Source organism: Chelonia mydas, chromosome 1 (genome assembly GCF_015237465.2).
Source record: "Chelonia mydas isolate rCheMyd1 chromosome 1, rCheMyd1.pri.v2, whole genome shotgun sequence".
NCBI lineage: Eukaryota > Metazoa > Chordata > Testudines > Cheloniidae > Chelonia > Chelonia mydas.
In genome coordinates, this window is record NC_057849.1 from 322,028,328 (window position 1) to 322,043,501 (window position 15,174).

General features: G+C 41.7%; 1 protein-coding gene across 3 annotated transcripts in view; it reads right to left on the reverse strand.

The window, feature by feature from the left end:
- Positions 1 to 1,561: 1,561 nt before the first annotated feature.
- The window catches only part of LHFPL3 (LHFPL tetraspan subfamily member 3), a 382,826-nt gene continuing 369,213 nt past the window's right edge, over positions 1,562 to 15,174 (reverse strand). For all 3 annotated transcript variants that reach the window (XM_037889185.2, XM_037889187.2, XM_037889186.2), the window contains one exon: positions 1,562 to 3,844. In XM_037889185.2, the coding sequence (XP_037745113.1) occupies positions 3,816 to 3,844 (29 nt within the window). In that variant the 3' untranslated portion in view covers positions 1,562 to 3,815. The remainder of the gene's footprint in view (positions 3,845 to 15,174) is intronic.

Below are 15,174 nucleotides of genomic sequence, written 5' to 3' on the forward strand. Positions count from 1 at the left end.
CAACTTACCCCGGTAGTGAAGACAAGCCCTTTGTGATAAAAAATTCAAGACCAAAGCCAAAGAGCTTGTCTTTATATCCCAAATGAATTTACAATCATACATGAGGTCATGTGGGGACTGGAGTATGGTAGCGGATGCAACAGCTATTGTACACTTACCAATAAAACTCACAAAGCTTCTTGGGGCTAAATTCTGCAATGGTTTGCATCTGCTGCAACCCCAGGTGACTTTAGGAGGTATGCAGCTGTTGTAAGTGAAGATTTGCACCCTTAGACTTTAGAACCAGTTTTACCATGGGGAGGTCTTGCCAAAGACAGACATTATCTTCTTGTTTTTCCAAACAGACCTGAAGATCCAAATCCTGACCTGACATAGCCAGGCAAAAATACACTGACGTTAATGGGGTTGCAGGAGTAAATTTGACCTGGGCAGCCAATCAGAGATGGAGAGAGGGGAGCTAGCTAGGTTTAATCTCATTCAGAAAAGATATTTCACATTTCATGATAAGGATTTTGCACAACACTAACAATCAGATGGTAAGCTCTTTGACCATGACTACTGATGTATTTGTACAGTGCCTATCACAATGGGGGGCCTCAATAATTTAAAAACATTTAAGGCCAATGTAAAGGAGATGATATAATATGCTTTCTGAAATCAAGCTATTACTTGGTTTCTGTTTACAGAATGGCCATTTGTGACAAAAGTATAAACTGGAATTGAAAAAAAATCGCTGAGCTTTATTCAGTTCCACAAAAATATTTAAGTTGAGCTTTACAAACCTGCCTAGGAGTAATCAATCTATTAAAATTAATGGGCACTTGGCATCCAAATCCCCTGGGTGGCTTTGAAAACCTTGCTATATGTAGATGGCTTTACTGTATTCAACTCCTGATTATTTTGCATTTTATGAAACCAAGTTTACAATAAGAGAATGAAGAGCATTTAACAAATAACGCCCAAGCCTGCAAATATGATGGGTCTGGACAGTCCATGTGCCCATCCAGAGACCACTTACTTTACTGGGGCTCCACATGAGCACAGGGGTGTGTCCCTATGCGTCACATTGCAGGGGTGGGGCCTGGATAGGGTCTAGAAAGGGGGACACTGATTGCAGTACCAGCAGTCATTACCACAGGTGAACTGGAGAAAAGCATGAGCATACTCTATTTTAATATGCTACAAAAATTAATCATGGACATTTATTAGGTACTTTAATGCTAAGCATATATTAAAGTAAGAAAAATTATTGTAGTCATTTTATTTTATTTTAGTTTTTTACAGAAAGTCAGGTATTCCAACAATTTTCTTTACAGTTTGTTGACTTTAAAAATAATTACACACATTTTTGACATTACAATGGAATGGAATGGGAAAGCGTTCACTTTTAAAAAGATAAAAACATACTACTTAGACTTAATTAACATTTAGTGATGTACATCCTTGTAACTTTGCTTTATTTATGTACATATGGTACATTTTAATTGAAATAGTAGAGCCACAAGGTCTTGTGATGACACATTTTTTTCAACATTTGTATATGTCTAAAGTGGGCTTTTTCGTGATACAATCACTATGATGCAAAACTCAGTAGGCAGTAACAAAATTGCATGGCACAGAGAAACCCAATTAATGTAGTTTCTATTGCAGGAAAAAAATATCATGACTGCAATAATCCGAGAATACAATGTAACCCCTGGCTTAAATGATTACAACGATACTGTAGCACATTCAGGTAAACCTCTTTACAAACTTTTGAGAATAAAATGTGCCTATGATATACCAACACTGGTAAATGATGACAAACTTTATTAAGACCCCATTTAGCAAGGAGGGCCTAAATGTGCCTAATTTTGAGCATGTGAGTTGTCCCATTGATTTCAGGGGGATTACTCACATGCTTAAATACCTTGCTGAATTGGGGGCTTAATGAGCTTCTGACCCCACTCACGTAAGTCACTTTTGTTATACCCTTCCTCTTTATTTTGGTGACAGAGACTAGGAATAGATTTATGTTGGCGGACAACTTTTGGGTGCGACTTTCAAAAGTGCTCAGCATCCACTGAAGTCAGTGGAAACTCCCATTGGCTACAATGGATGCAGACTTGGCTAAGGGACAGAGTGTTTGAAAATCCCACCCAAATTTATCTGTAAACTTATTTGGCAAGCATATATGTTAGGTGTTCAGTTAGTATAGTGATCAGGGCCATATAGGTACCTTGACAAACAGCTAAAATTGCTATTTAATAACTAGTCATTATTTATTGACAGTTTGGTCACAGACTGTCTTCAGCCAAAGAAGCATAACTGAGATTCATGCACTTAGATGCAGAAGAGTTTTGTTTTGCAGTGGCTCATTTACAACCAGAAGTTAAAAGCATGTTTTATCTCTGTCCCTCTTCGAGAGCTATTTGTTATTTGGGGCCTGTAATAATAATCAATTGTTATTCTAGCTACTTTTTCTGAATGCCAGCAAGTATAATAGTGGCGTTCCAAATGTCCCAAACTTAGAATTGCATCAGGGAACACAAAGGCTGCTCACTTCTAAAATACTCCTCTCTAGAATAATTATCTGATCACATCCCAGGCCTCAGACTGCTCTTACTATTCAATTCCTTTCCAGAATGAGTTTGCCTGGCAAGGAACCTTATGAACAGCAACAAAATGTTGCACTGAAGTCAGAACAACTTGGTGGTAACATGCCTCTCGCACCACATAAGCAAAATAAAACGCGAAGGGCCACAGTCACTGCTGTGCTCCAGCTGCTTCACACCACACAAAGCAGCAAGAGCATAGCAGTGAATCGGGCTCAGAGCTTTTACACAGTTTTCCGTAAAATGTACCTGTTTACTAGACAGATTCATAGATTGTAAGGCCAGATGGGACCATTAGCTCATCTTCTCTGACCTCCTGTATAACACAGGCCATTGGATTTCATTAAGTGGTTATACGACATAGAACAGGAAAAAATACAAAAATGCTTAACTGCAGCTGTGTGTTACATTTCAGGTGTCAAGTAATTTCTCCCCCTCTCTTTTCGTTTTGTAAATAAGTGGCTTTATTTTGCCACCTTAACTAGGAGCAAGTCTATGTTGCATGGGAACCAACAGTATTATGACATTCAGAAAGATGTAATTTATTGTATATAGGCCTTCAAAGAACTACAATATATGTCCGAAATAATTCTTCAGTTATAAGTTTGTTACAGACATAAATGAAACAGAAGACATATGCAGTAAAAATCGAGAAGCTTTACATTTTTAACCAATTTATTATACAGTGAAATAAACAAAGTGCAGAAATGCTGCAGTAATACTTTTTCCTCTAGGAGATGGAAACATTCAGAGAGTCTATTTCTAAATGCTTATTTAAGAGTGATGTCCTATCAGTTTCCTGGCTACTGGAACAGAAACAGTCTTGAGTTAACTGTGTCTCTACTGTGAAAGGTTTTAAAGCTTTTTGCTTTTCAGTTGAATAAAAAAATGAGTTTACAAACCTTTTCAATGCATATATTACATAAGTTTTGTCTAGCAACAACTACATCCCTTTTAATTTATTCCCTAAATGTGACTTTTCATGCATGTCTTCTGAATGCTGTATTCAGTGACAGTTTCTAATGAGCTGGTGTGTAATCCATGATTGCATTTCTCTTCAGAAAATCACTTCCATGCCTGGCTGATCTATGTTTAGAAAGCAGCTCTTACCAATCAGGCATTTTTGCACTTGTCAACATTCTTCTCCATTGAAGGCTCCTTCCCAAGCTTCTTTCCATTTAATGTTGATGTACAAAAGCAGTTACTCATTTTGTTTTGTGCTCATTCTAGTGAGGATTGGCGTAGCAGGACTGTGCAAAACAGAGAGAAGAGAGAAGTCAGCTTATTGCCAGCAGACAGTCATTGCTATTGAGTTTGGCACAGTGCTATCTTCTGATCAATACTCTAAATACATTTCACTATTTTTATTTCCATTCATTTTAAAAGATAACATTGGTCATCAACTTTAATCTCCAACTATCACTGTGAGTTGTAGGGTGGAATCTTTGAAATCAGTTTTGATCTATTATTCGACAAGAAAAGTCAAAATAAAGGGATTGTTTCATCTGAAGTCTGAACGGTGGGAACATAAAGATGCAGCATGTACTGGGTGAGAGTCACATTTGTTTGAATAATATCAGGAATCAAATCAAGGTCCTGAGATTTCTGTTCAGTATTTATGATTTACTTCAAATGCCTGCATACACAAACCTCATTAAAAAAATAAATAAATAACGTTAGTCTGGTAGATTTCAAAGGGACAGTCCCCCAAAATAATAGAGGTGTTTTCAACACATACCATCATCCATCATGCACTGGTATGCCCCTCCCTCCCCCTCCATGATTTTCAGTACCACATAAACATAAATTCATGTTCAGGGCAAAAAAGGAACGACTGCAGTCATACTGTGAATAGGCTGCTGCTGCAGAAAGCCTCCTCCCCTCCCTTTATGCAATCTATTGCATCTAAATTAGGAATAAACCCCAGGGTACTGTGCACAGAAACCATGGCATAGCTGATGTGTCCATATACACATGACCTTAAGCCATGGACTGGTATGTCTCTCCACTGCTGCTGTTGTGACGGCCCTGTGGAGGGCACATTCTGCTTCCTTTCAGGGCATCCAAATGTAGGACAGCCATCTTCTCCAAGATCCTCCTCCAACCATACTGGCTTGTGTGTTGTTCTCCTGATATGTGTGTATGTGGAAAGTAGGTCAGTATTTGTCCCTAAATTTGAATAAAAAGTTATTGTACAAGTGGAGATCTGCAGACGGATCACTAGCTAAAATTTCCCTGATAACTGGACTATTTAGGCTGAACCTTGAAGTCTTTACTCTGGCAACATCTTCGCTGGCAGGAGATTTGCCTGAGAAAGTATTTAGGGTGAAATTCTGGACATAAACACACAGCCTGACTGAAGGGGCTCTGAGCTCACATGCATGGGGCTGGAGAACAGAGTCAATGGGACTGATTCATCATTACTCTCTGGCCCCTTTATGCCAGCTGTGCTGGCACAAAGGTCTGTAAAGCCAATGGATATAACACTGGAGATGAGAATTCTCTTGGTGTCGCAGCCAGCATAATGCCCCTATGCTATCCTCATCACAGCTTCTACCACAGGGGGGTATGATGGAAGAAATGGGGTATGGCTGGGGCATCACTGCCCTCTAACTATTCTGAGCTGCTGGAATGGTCTCTTGGGGCCATTAGGCAACAAGGCACAAGTCAGAGCAGCCGAGGCTGCTCAAACCTGTTCCAGGGACTGAGAATAGGATTGAGGAAAGCTACCTTTGCCACTTCCCCCAGTCCTGCACCAAGTGGAGTGTGGTCTCCACCAGGAATAATGCTCAGCTCACATGCTATGTTTAGATGTGTTTTATAAAGAGGACACTTACAATGGCTGTTGCTGGAACTAGACAATAGAAAACAAATGGCGCAGGAAGATTATCTATATCTGTGCACAAGGAGAGCACTGGTGATGATGATTGGGACTATTCTGCTTTTGTCAGAAAACTAATACACAATTTAGAGTGATCTCTGAGGGAACAATACTTTAATGAAGTTAGTATACAGTGGGTCTAATAATTTGCCTTTTACAAATGGAAATGATCAGTTACACTTTTCTGAGCAGAGCTTCCTCTTGTCCCCATGAAAAGAATGTGCCAATAGTGAAGGACAAGTAGTAGACAAGAAATGTGCACATGTCTGATTAAAAGGATCCTAAAGCATTTTATAAAGTTGAGTAAGTATCATTATGGAGTCATAGATGATAAAGAAGGTAAAGATCTGTTTCATCATCCTATCTATTTCCTTCTCAGTGAAGTATTGTTCCCCACAGTACCTAGGCAAGCATGTGGTCTAATTTACTGTTAAAATTATCCTCCTTTCACAAATAGAAATAATGATGCTGAGAGAGCTAAATCACTTTCCCACAGCCAAAGAGTGAGTCAGTGGCAGAATCAGGAATAAAACCAGGTTTTTTTGACTCCAAGTCCCCTGGTCGGCCCACTCATCATCCTGCCTCTACTACATCTAATAGCTATGGGAAGGCTATGACAAAAATATATGTGGACAAATACAGATAGATGGCATAACAGAGAAATTATTTGATATGGGACAATTTTAACAAGGAACACCAAATGTACAGGCCTTAATAATATACTATGGCACCTCCATGAAAAATGTCAGGTTTGTAGGATTAAATGGAGCATTTAAAAAAAGGGTTTTTATCACAAGTTATTGTATTTGCTATTCAAAGGCATGACAATATTTGGCATGATAATTATTGGATTTCCAGCAACATTTGAAATTCAGCATTAGGGTTGCAACATATTAACATCTTTATTAATTCTTCTGCAAAATTTTATACACAGGTGTTATACAGAGGAAAGAGGACATTTAATAAATGTCACAGACTCCTCGTTAGTGCTGTGCAAAGAAGAAGCTGCATAAATAAGTCATTCATTTTGTTCAGTCTGGCTTGACCTTGTAACATGTCACATGCTTTTGACTTTTTGACGTTTCTTTGCATCGGAGTTACCTACAAATCCTTTTTAGAGCTGTCACGTGAACCAAAATTAATGAAAGCAGTCTCTGTGAAGGCTATATTGTCCAACTACCTAATTGCAATGCTGTTAGATTCTCAGTCTATTTGGAGATTTTGAAAGGCTTCACATCCTGGTGATATGATTATTGTTCCTACTTGATCCATTCAATTAGGGTACCTGCCGATTGTTGATGATAGAGTTGGTATGCAGTCTCTGCTTGAGGGATTTACAGCATTCCAATGTTTATGCACGTTTTCTGAGGGAGCTCATCAATATTTCTTTGGTGTGAAGATGAATAATAGAGAGCATTGCAGGCCGCTCCTTCCCAAAGTAAATACACAGACCCAAGTTTCAGATAGTCCACAACATGCTTTTATGGCAAGGACATTCAGATAAACAGCACTTATAGAGAATAATGCAAGGGTCTTCATCCTTCAAAGGCTGAATACATTGCCTTTGCAACAGTCTCAGCACTTTATCTGATTAATTCTCTGCAGACATATTTATACAACCTCTTAGCCATGCATTTGATTGGTAGTCTGAAAAATGCCAGCCTTCTAGGGGTTATTACTTTGCTGTTCTCTCCAAACACTTGTGATTACAAGTGTCTTACTAAGTTAGAGAGGGAAAGAAAATGACTTTCTTGATGAGGCCAAGACCAGTGCTATTCCAAAATCAGATCAGCTGCTAGGAGTCGCTTGAGAAATAAGCGACTGGTAAAATTTCCTCCTCGTCTCACCAGAGACCCAAAGTGCTCCACTGACCCGTTATTTATTATTATTTATTGAATGCTGGCAGTATATTTGGTGTACTACAGGAGAGAAAGGAAGCTATGGTGCCTGCTCCCAGGGGCTTACAATCTAAAATAGACACGCAATGCAGTTTGGATACATAAAACACTGGGTGAGGAGATGACTGTCTAATCCCAATATGAGCCATGCAGAATTTGTTAATGTTTTTGTTTTTATTTCTTCATTGAATTGTTCCTGGTCCTGGACAAAACTGCTGCCAATGAGCTAGGCCAGTCCTAGAAGAACATAGGGTTCACTGTAATTTTAATTATGTGCTTCAAATACTTTCACTTTCTGTTTATCATCTGGAACTGCACCTTGTAACTATAGCTACATAGGGTGGGATTTTCAGAAGTACTTAGCCTTGGCCTAAATCTCTTTCCATTGAAGTCCATGGGAATTTTACCAGTAACTTCAATGGGAACAGAGTAAGTTTAATGTTGAGCATTTCTGAAAAATCCACGCTTAGTTGCTGCAACACAGAAATCAGAAACTAACGTGCATCAGTATACAGGCAGCATACATACATGTGTATGTGTAACCCATGAGCCTAATAGGGAGATATCTCCTTAAGAGATCCATTGGGGGAGGTAGGAGTGAGCCATGTCTGGTTCATTGGTTATTTTATTTTTTCCCTAACCAAACCAGGTTTTTTATTGTATACCTGCTACATTCAACTTCAAAGACCAGAACCAGTCCAGAATGTCAAAGCTCAGGGCAACCATCCATACGGATGAGACCTTCATTCTGAAGATGGAAAACTCTTGAAGACGGAGAGGAAAGCACTCCTATCACCAACAACAGGAAGTAGTTGTATCTGGAGGTCAGCGTCCCAAGCTCCAATGTTTCTTTGCTCTGCTTTGCAGCCTCGATAGCAGCAGTGAAGACATCTACTTAGTGTTGCTAGGCAGATTAAGCACTCCACATCCAGAAGCTTCTGGAATTCGGTGTGGTAGTTTTGGGTCTGCTCCAGTAGGTTCCCTGTTGGTGGGGTCAAACTCCATGAGGGCAAGCAGTCAGGGCAGCTGCTTCGTGGGGGCTATGTGCCCTGTGTGAGTTGGGAGAAGCTGAGCCCAGGAGCAGAAAGCAGCCTGTTGTCCCTAACTCTCAAGCATTTTGCAGCAGGTCAGTGATATTGTTAACCCTCTAACAGGGAAGCCTGGGCAATGCTAATTATAGCAAAGGGAAACTGGGAGGGAAAAATAACTTTTCTTTTAATTGTATGTTTTGAATGTTGTTTTGATTTTAGCTAGGGTGACCAGACAGCAAGGGTAAAAAATCGGGACAGGGGGTGGGGAGTAATAGGTGCCTATATAAGAAAAAGCCCCCAAAATTGGGACTGTCCCTATAAAATCAGGAAATCTGGTCATCCTAATTTTAGCCAAACAGTTCTGGCTAAATTGTCTCAACTAGTCTGAGTCGCCAACTTTTCTTTAAATGTAGTAATGGGGAAAGAGTCTTTTCTATTTTGCTATTCTCAGTTTTGTATTTTCTTTAAACCTGTACACTTAACTGAGTGGTTGGTTAATCTGTTAGCTGACTGACTAGCAGTGGTTTCAGCAGAGGAAGAGTCTGCCTGGATTCCAACTGGAGATTCCTACAAGCAAGTGGAGGGAAGATGTTGTTTTAGACTCAGCAGACTGTATAGATTTGGGGATCAAAGCCTCAAACTGAGACTTAGGTGAACAAGCCCTAAGCTTTTGGGAAGTTTCAGTTTCTTCTCACTGTATTTCTGTGGGGACTGAATGGTTCAGATTTTAATTTGTTTTCTTTATATACGTTTATGTATAACTGTGAAGGTAATGTCTGTGGATTATAACATAGCCATGTCATGTTGTAAAAATTAGATTACAAAAATATAAAGTTATTTAATTAAATTCATTTCTTTAGTTCCTTTTGGGACTTGAATGTCGGGAGGCTGACCCTGTGCAATCCTTGCTGAAAATCCTTAGAGACTGAACTCTGGGTCTCCAGCTACTCTTCTATGGGAGTTGGGGTTTTTGTAGGCACTGGAGAAGGGTAATGAAGTGAACTCTGTCCCACCCAAAGGTTACATATGTACCTGTGATTAAGGGGAAAGGGATGAAGGGCAGGTAGGCACCCAAACCCAAGTGGACATTGGGTGCCTAACTGCTCTTCATGTCTTTGAAAATCTTCCCCTAAATTCTTATAATGAAAAATATTCCTGAATAATAGGCTGGCCTAAGACAATGTCATTGCTTTTCCCGGCGATGAGGAGGAGAGAAGACTTTTGGAGGGCTACATGTAGTATCTGCTTCCACTCACTCATCTGCAGAAAGTGCCTTTTCTTTTCCAAATGTGTCCAGCAAGCATCCTTTGCCTTGGTTGCAGCAGCGCTGCAAAGGGGGGGCTGTGGCAGCACTTGTACAGGATTCTGGGGCACACAATAGATGTAAAGCTGCCCACAGCTATGCACAGCAGTAGCAAGGCTGTCCTACTGAATGAGAGACTCAGGAGGTCGTAAACTTCCTAGCCAAACCTCTTTGGTTTGGGGCCGGCTTGTAGGTGAATGCTCCTGCTGTTCCAGCACCTTTTTGATAGAACATCAGGAATGGCCTCTTGTTTAGCCAACGCCTAAGGTAAACACAGCACTTCTTCCCTTTAGTTGTAGACTAGCAAGCAGGATCTGGCAGTTATCTTTTACACAGTCATCCATGGGTGTCAAAGCCTGACTCTGCCAGCAGAGAATGCTGAGGGTCAGAGACTGTGTAGCATATACAAGAAATATCAAGATGTTTATAAAAGTTTTAAAAAACCCAAGGAGTAAGATTCTATGTTGCCTCTTCCGGTGAAGAATTACAGGAGTTTACACTGATAGATTGATAAGTGACCTGGCTTCTTTGTTTGCAGCATTTTCTTGCAAAGCAATAGGAAAAAAAAAAAAAAAAGGATGTTAACAGATTCTATATTCAGACTCCATGGAATAGGGGACCACAATTCTGAATGGAAGGCCAGTTACTGCTCATTAGATCTGCTACAATTATATTACTTGTTGTTCTGTTAGGGGCAGTAGTTTAACTTCCAACCTAACAGGCTTTATGAATGTTTTCAGAAGCATTCAAGAATTTTCCAAATGCTCACATGAAAAGAGAAATCTTGCCATTTCTGTTTGCAGAAAGCTCAGTTCCTGGCTACATAATAAAACTCTTAAAATCTGACAGGCTGATTTCAAGGCAGATGAGGCAGATAATGGTAGTAATTAACCACTGAATGGCATGCCACTTTTTCTTATACAAAGGAGGAACAGAAAAATGGCTGGAGGATCCAAAAAAATTGTTTTTGTCATATTACTGATAGCACTATTTTCTGTTGACAATTCATCTTGTGATTGGGTATAGTGCTTTGTCTAGTAACACTTTACCACAGGTTTCAGAGTAACAGCCGTGTTAGTCTGTATTCGCAAAAAGAAAAGGAGGACTTGTGGCACCTTAGAGACTAACCAATTTATTTGAGCATAAGCTTTCGTGAGCTACAGCTACATCCGATGAAGTGAGCTGTAGCTCACGAAAGCTTATGCTCAAATAAATTACTTTACCACAGACATGAATAATCCATGTCATTCTGATAATTATTCATGAGCAACAGCAAAATACACCTAAGGAACATCAAGGACCCAAACCTGCACTCCTTGCATACGTGAAGCTCCCACTGGGTCCAGTGCCCTTGAGCCCCTGGCTAATTTTTGTGGCTTTTCAATCCCATTTTCTTATTTTTATTTTTTTCTCTCTTGTTTTTGTGGGTGAAAGACCCACATTGCACAGGAGGAAGTGACTGACTGCAGGGAGAACATTTAAAAGTAATTGTACACAAAATGCTGTCAAGTGCACAGGGTGAACAAAGTGACAAAACAGAGAAACTTTATTTTCTAATCTCTTTTAATTGGCATAATTTTAGGTGCTATTTGTAAAACTAGTAGGTAAAGCAGCTCCAGAGAGAAGTGTAAGTTTTAATTTGGTGTCCCTTAAATAGTCCAATCAATTAAAACAAGAGGATACATAATTAAGTAGGACCTCCACATGTCAAAGTACAACAGATCAGGCACATTAGGGAATGAGATGAGACGGCCCCTTAATGTGCAGAGGTCAATCTTGTTTGTTTCCTTTCACGTTTGTTATTAGCTTCATATTCTTTTGATGTGTGGCAGATTTGAAGGGGCTTTTTGAGGTGGGGGTTTGCATTAGTAAATGTCATTCTATGTGTTATCTGGTCTTTGTAATAATATGATATACAATTACTATGGACAGAAACACAGAATAGTGTGATATAACAATCCACATGGGAATGCCAGGAGAGAATCTACTCCTCAAGCATAACAGATTATTTTTAACCTAAAATTGTTATATTTTAAACTATTTTCAAAATGGTAGCGATGTTTAGATTAGTATGCGCTATGGCATGTGTAACAGTCTGGAAGCGTTCTCCTGTGAACACTTTCTGGTACAAGGGTGGGCGAACTTTTTGGCCTGAGGGCCACATTAGCGTGCGAAACTGTATGGAGAGCCGGATAGGGAAGGATGTGCCTCCCCAAACAGCCTGGCCCCCATCCCCTATCTACTCCTCCCACTTCCTGCCCCCTGACTGCCCCCCTCAGAACCCCCCACCCATCCAACCCCCCCCACTCCTTGTCCCCTGCCCCCCCCGGGACCCCTGCCCCTAACCGCCCCCCCGGGACTCCACCCCCATCCAACCCCCCCAGTTCCCCATCCCTTGACCTGTCCAACCCCCCCAGTTCCCCATCCCCAGAACCTCCACCCCATCCAACCGCCCCTGCTCCCTGTCTCCTGACTGCCCCCCCCGGAACCCCCTGCCCCTTATCCAACCCCCCGGCCCCGGTCCCCTTACCATGCCGCTCAGAGCAGCATGTCTGGCCACTGCGCCGCCTGGCTGGAACCAGACACGCTGCTGCGCTGCCCTGCAGGAGCGTGCAGTCCCACCGCCCAGAACACTGCCCGCGCAGTGGCATGGCTGCATGGAAGAGGAACAGCGCGGGAGGCGCCAGGGGCTAGCCTCCCGGGCCAGGAGCTCAGGGGCCAGGCAGGATGGTCCCGCAGGCCGGATGTGGCCCGCAGGCTGTAGTTTGCCCACATCTGCCCTAGTAGCTAGTGTTTTGCATCCTAGTGGGGCCTGTAACAGTGAGTCAGCAAGACTCCCTTACCAGGTGAGGTTTATGGATATAAAGAAGATGGGAATAGCCTTCTACCCAAAGAGAGTCTGCGAGTCTGATGGATGAACTAGGGTCTTGGCTGAACACCTTTGAGGTAGGAACCCTAGAAGCAACCAAACCTAGTGAGAAGGCATGGAAGGGACTTCATATTATCTTTCAGTTCCTTTCTCTGTTAACAAGGCTACATCCCATGGGAAGAGGGTGAGTTTTGATTCTGCACAGTGTGTGGACTGTCTTTTAGAGCATATTGAGAAAGGCAGCTGCTCACAGCCAGCTAGTTCTTCTTTCAACAGAACCACTGTTTAAACTTACCTAAATGCAGGGAGATGGCAGCCACAGGTTCTGAAATCTTGTGTGTCTGCTGCCTACAAGGCAGGCAGCAACAGTAGTCCAGCTTCCCCTCACTACCCTGCCGGCTTGTCTCATCTCTGACCTGGTGAGACCAACAGTCCAGTGTCTGTACCTATTCAGTCCTCACTGCTGACAGAGACCAGCAATAAGAAGCCAAAACCTGCAATCGGTTACTATTTATGACAGTCTGCACTGATATGAGCAGATCCACTGACTTTATTTGGCTCACTCACAGGAGAAAGGATTAGAGCAGGGATTGGCAACCTTTGGCACGCAGCCCTCCAGGTAAGCCCCCTGGGGGGGCCGGGTCAGTTTGTTTACCTGCCGCGTCCGCAGGTTCGGCCGATCGCGGCTCTCACTGGCTGCAGTTCGCCGCTCCAGGCCAACGGGGGAAGCAGATGCCAGCACATCCCTCAGCCTGCACCGCTTCCCGCAGCACCCATTGGCTTGGAGTGGGTGATCTGTGGCCAGTGGGAGCTGCAATCGACCGAACCTGCGGACGCGGCAGGTAAACAAACCGTCCCGTCCCGTCAGGGGATTTACCCTGGCGGGCCATGGGCCAAAGGTTGCCGATCTCTGGATTACAGGATAAGTAATGATTTGCAGGATCAGGCCCAAGGCTGTAAGTTATAGTGGGCGCAGGGAGGGATTGAGAGAGAGAGACATGTTTAGCATCATAAACAAATATAACACACAGCCCCCTCGTTCTTTCCCTCCCAAAGAATTTGTCTTTAACACAGAGCAGCAAGTCAGGTGGCATCGCACAAGCTCATCTTCTTCTGACAATTCCTTTTCGGAATCCTCATCAATTTGCCTTTGTCCCTTAAATAGTACTCTGTGATCTTTTTTGGGAGCTTTGAGAAGGGAATCATATCTCAAAAGAGGTTTTGCTGGCATGGATGATACGGAGTTTTGCTGAGAACTGGAGGGAGACAGAAATGCCTTCACCAATAAGGACTTTTATGTTATTAAGCAGCTTTCTCTAGTGAGTTGTAGGACACAAGTCAGGCAAAAATCAGGTTTTTTTATTCATTGATTTTTATTTCTTTGTTCTGGTTTGCTGCAGCCTTTCCCTATCTGTCCTGGACATCCAAAGAAATGACGGTTGTTGTGATCCCTAAGTGTTCCTTAACTGTTTTCTCTCTCGCGTCGGCATAGAGCTATTACATGGGAGAACTTACAGTGGCACAGCTGCAGTGGTACAGGTCTGTAGTGTAGATATATATAGCCTTAGGTGCCTAAATATAGACTTAGGTGCCTAACATTAGGCATCAGGTTTGAAAACAGCAATCTTAGTCACCTGTTCTCTGTTTGCTTCATTCTTGATTACAGCAAGACTATATCTTCGCATCTAGTAAGATGCAGTGAGTTTTAAAGATAAGTTTCCACTTTTTTTTTTCTATATTGTTGTGCTGATAGACATGCTAGCCCCTTTTCATTCAGGCTAAATGGAAGACGTGATTAAGGTCCATTATGGAGTCAGATAGCTGAAATAATAAAACCCACTGCCCAACATGTTGGGCCACATGGGAAGGCTTGAGCAAGAACTAACTCAGGAAGAATAAGGAGTTTCCCTACAACTGATTGCAAATCCACAGGGTGGGGCATTCAATTGATTTGCACGTTTGTTAGCGTGAGAAAGGCAGAAGACAGCCAGAGAAACACAGTGAGTGTGACCCTGGGAGAAAGCTGAGAGAGAGATATTATTCTGGGCACAGTGTTAGCTGAAAAAGAGGCTTGGAATCTGAAGAAGTGAACTGCCTCTCTTTGTTCTGACTGTGTTCAGGGAAACAGGATATTGAGTACATTCTTTGTAAATAAACAGGATTGCGTTCAAGAATACCTGAATCTTATCATCAATTTCTCCTCCTAATGGAAACAACCCAACAAGCAGTTCAGCTTCTATTGCTAGTGACTGTTGGTAGGTTGGCACTTTCTGGCTCCTAAGAACCATGTGGACCAGAGTTAAAGACCCCATAGTCTCTGATAATAGTACAGGAATGTGTGTTGTAAAGAAATAGTTCTTGCTTTTCCCCTTCTTTGATGACATTGATCAGATTTAATGGCAATACTATCAGACACAGACTTCCCATAGTGATCTTGTGTAGTTCAGGTTGTTAAATTATGGATAGAACTGGTCAATTTTTTGCATGAGAAGACATTTAATTTAAAATGGCCTTTTAAAAAATTGTGAAAAATTGTTGGCATTATCAAAATGTCTGGTGTTTGCGAAATGCTCTCAATTTTTTATAAAAATGTTTAGT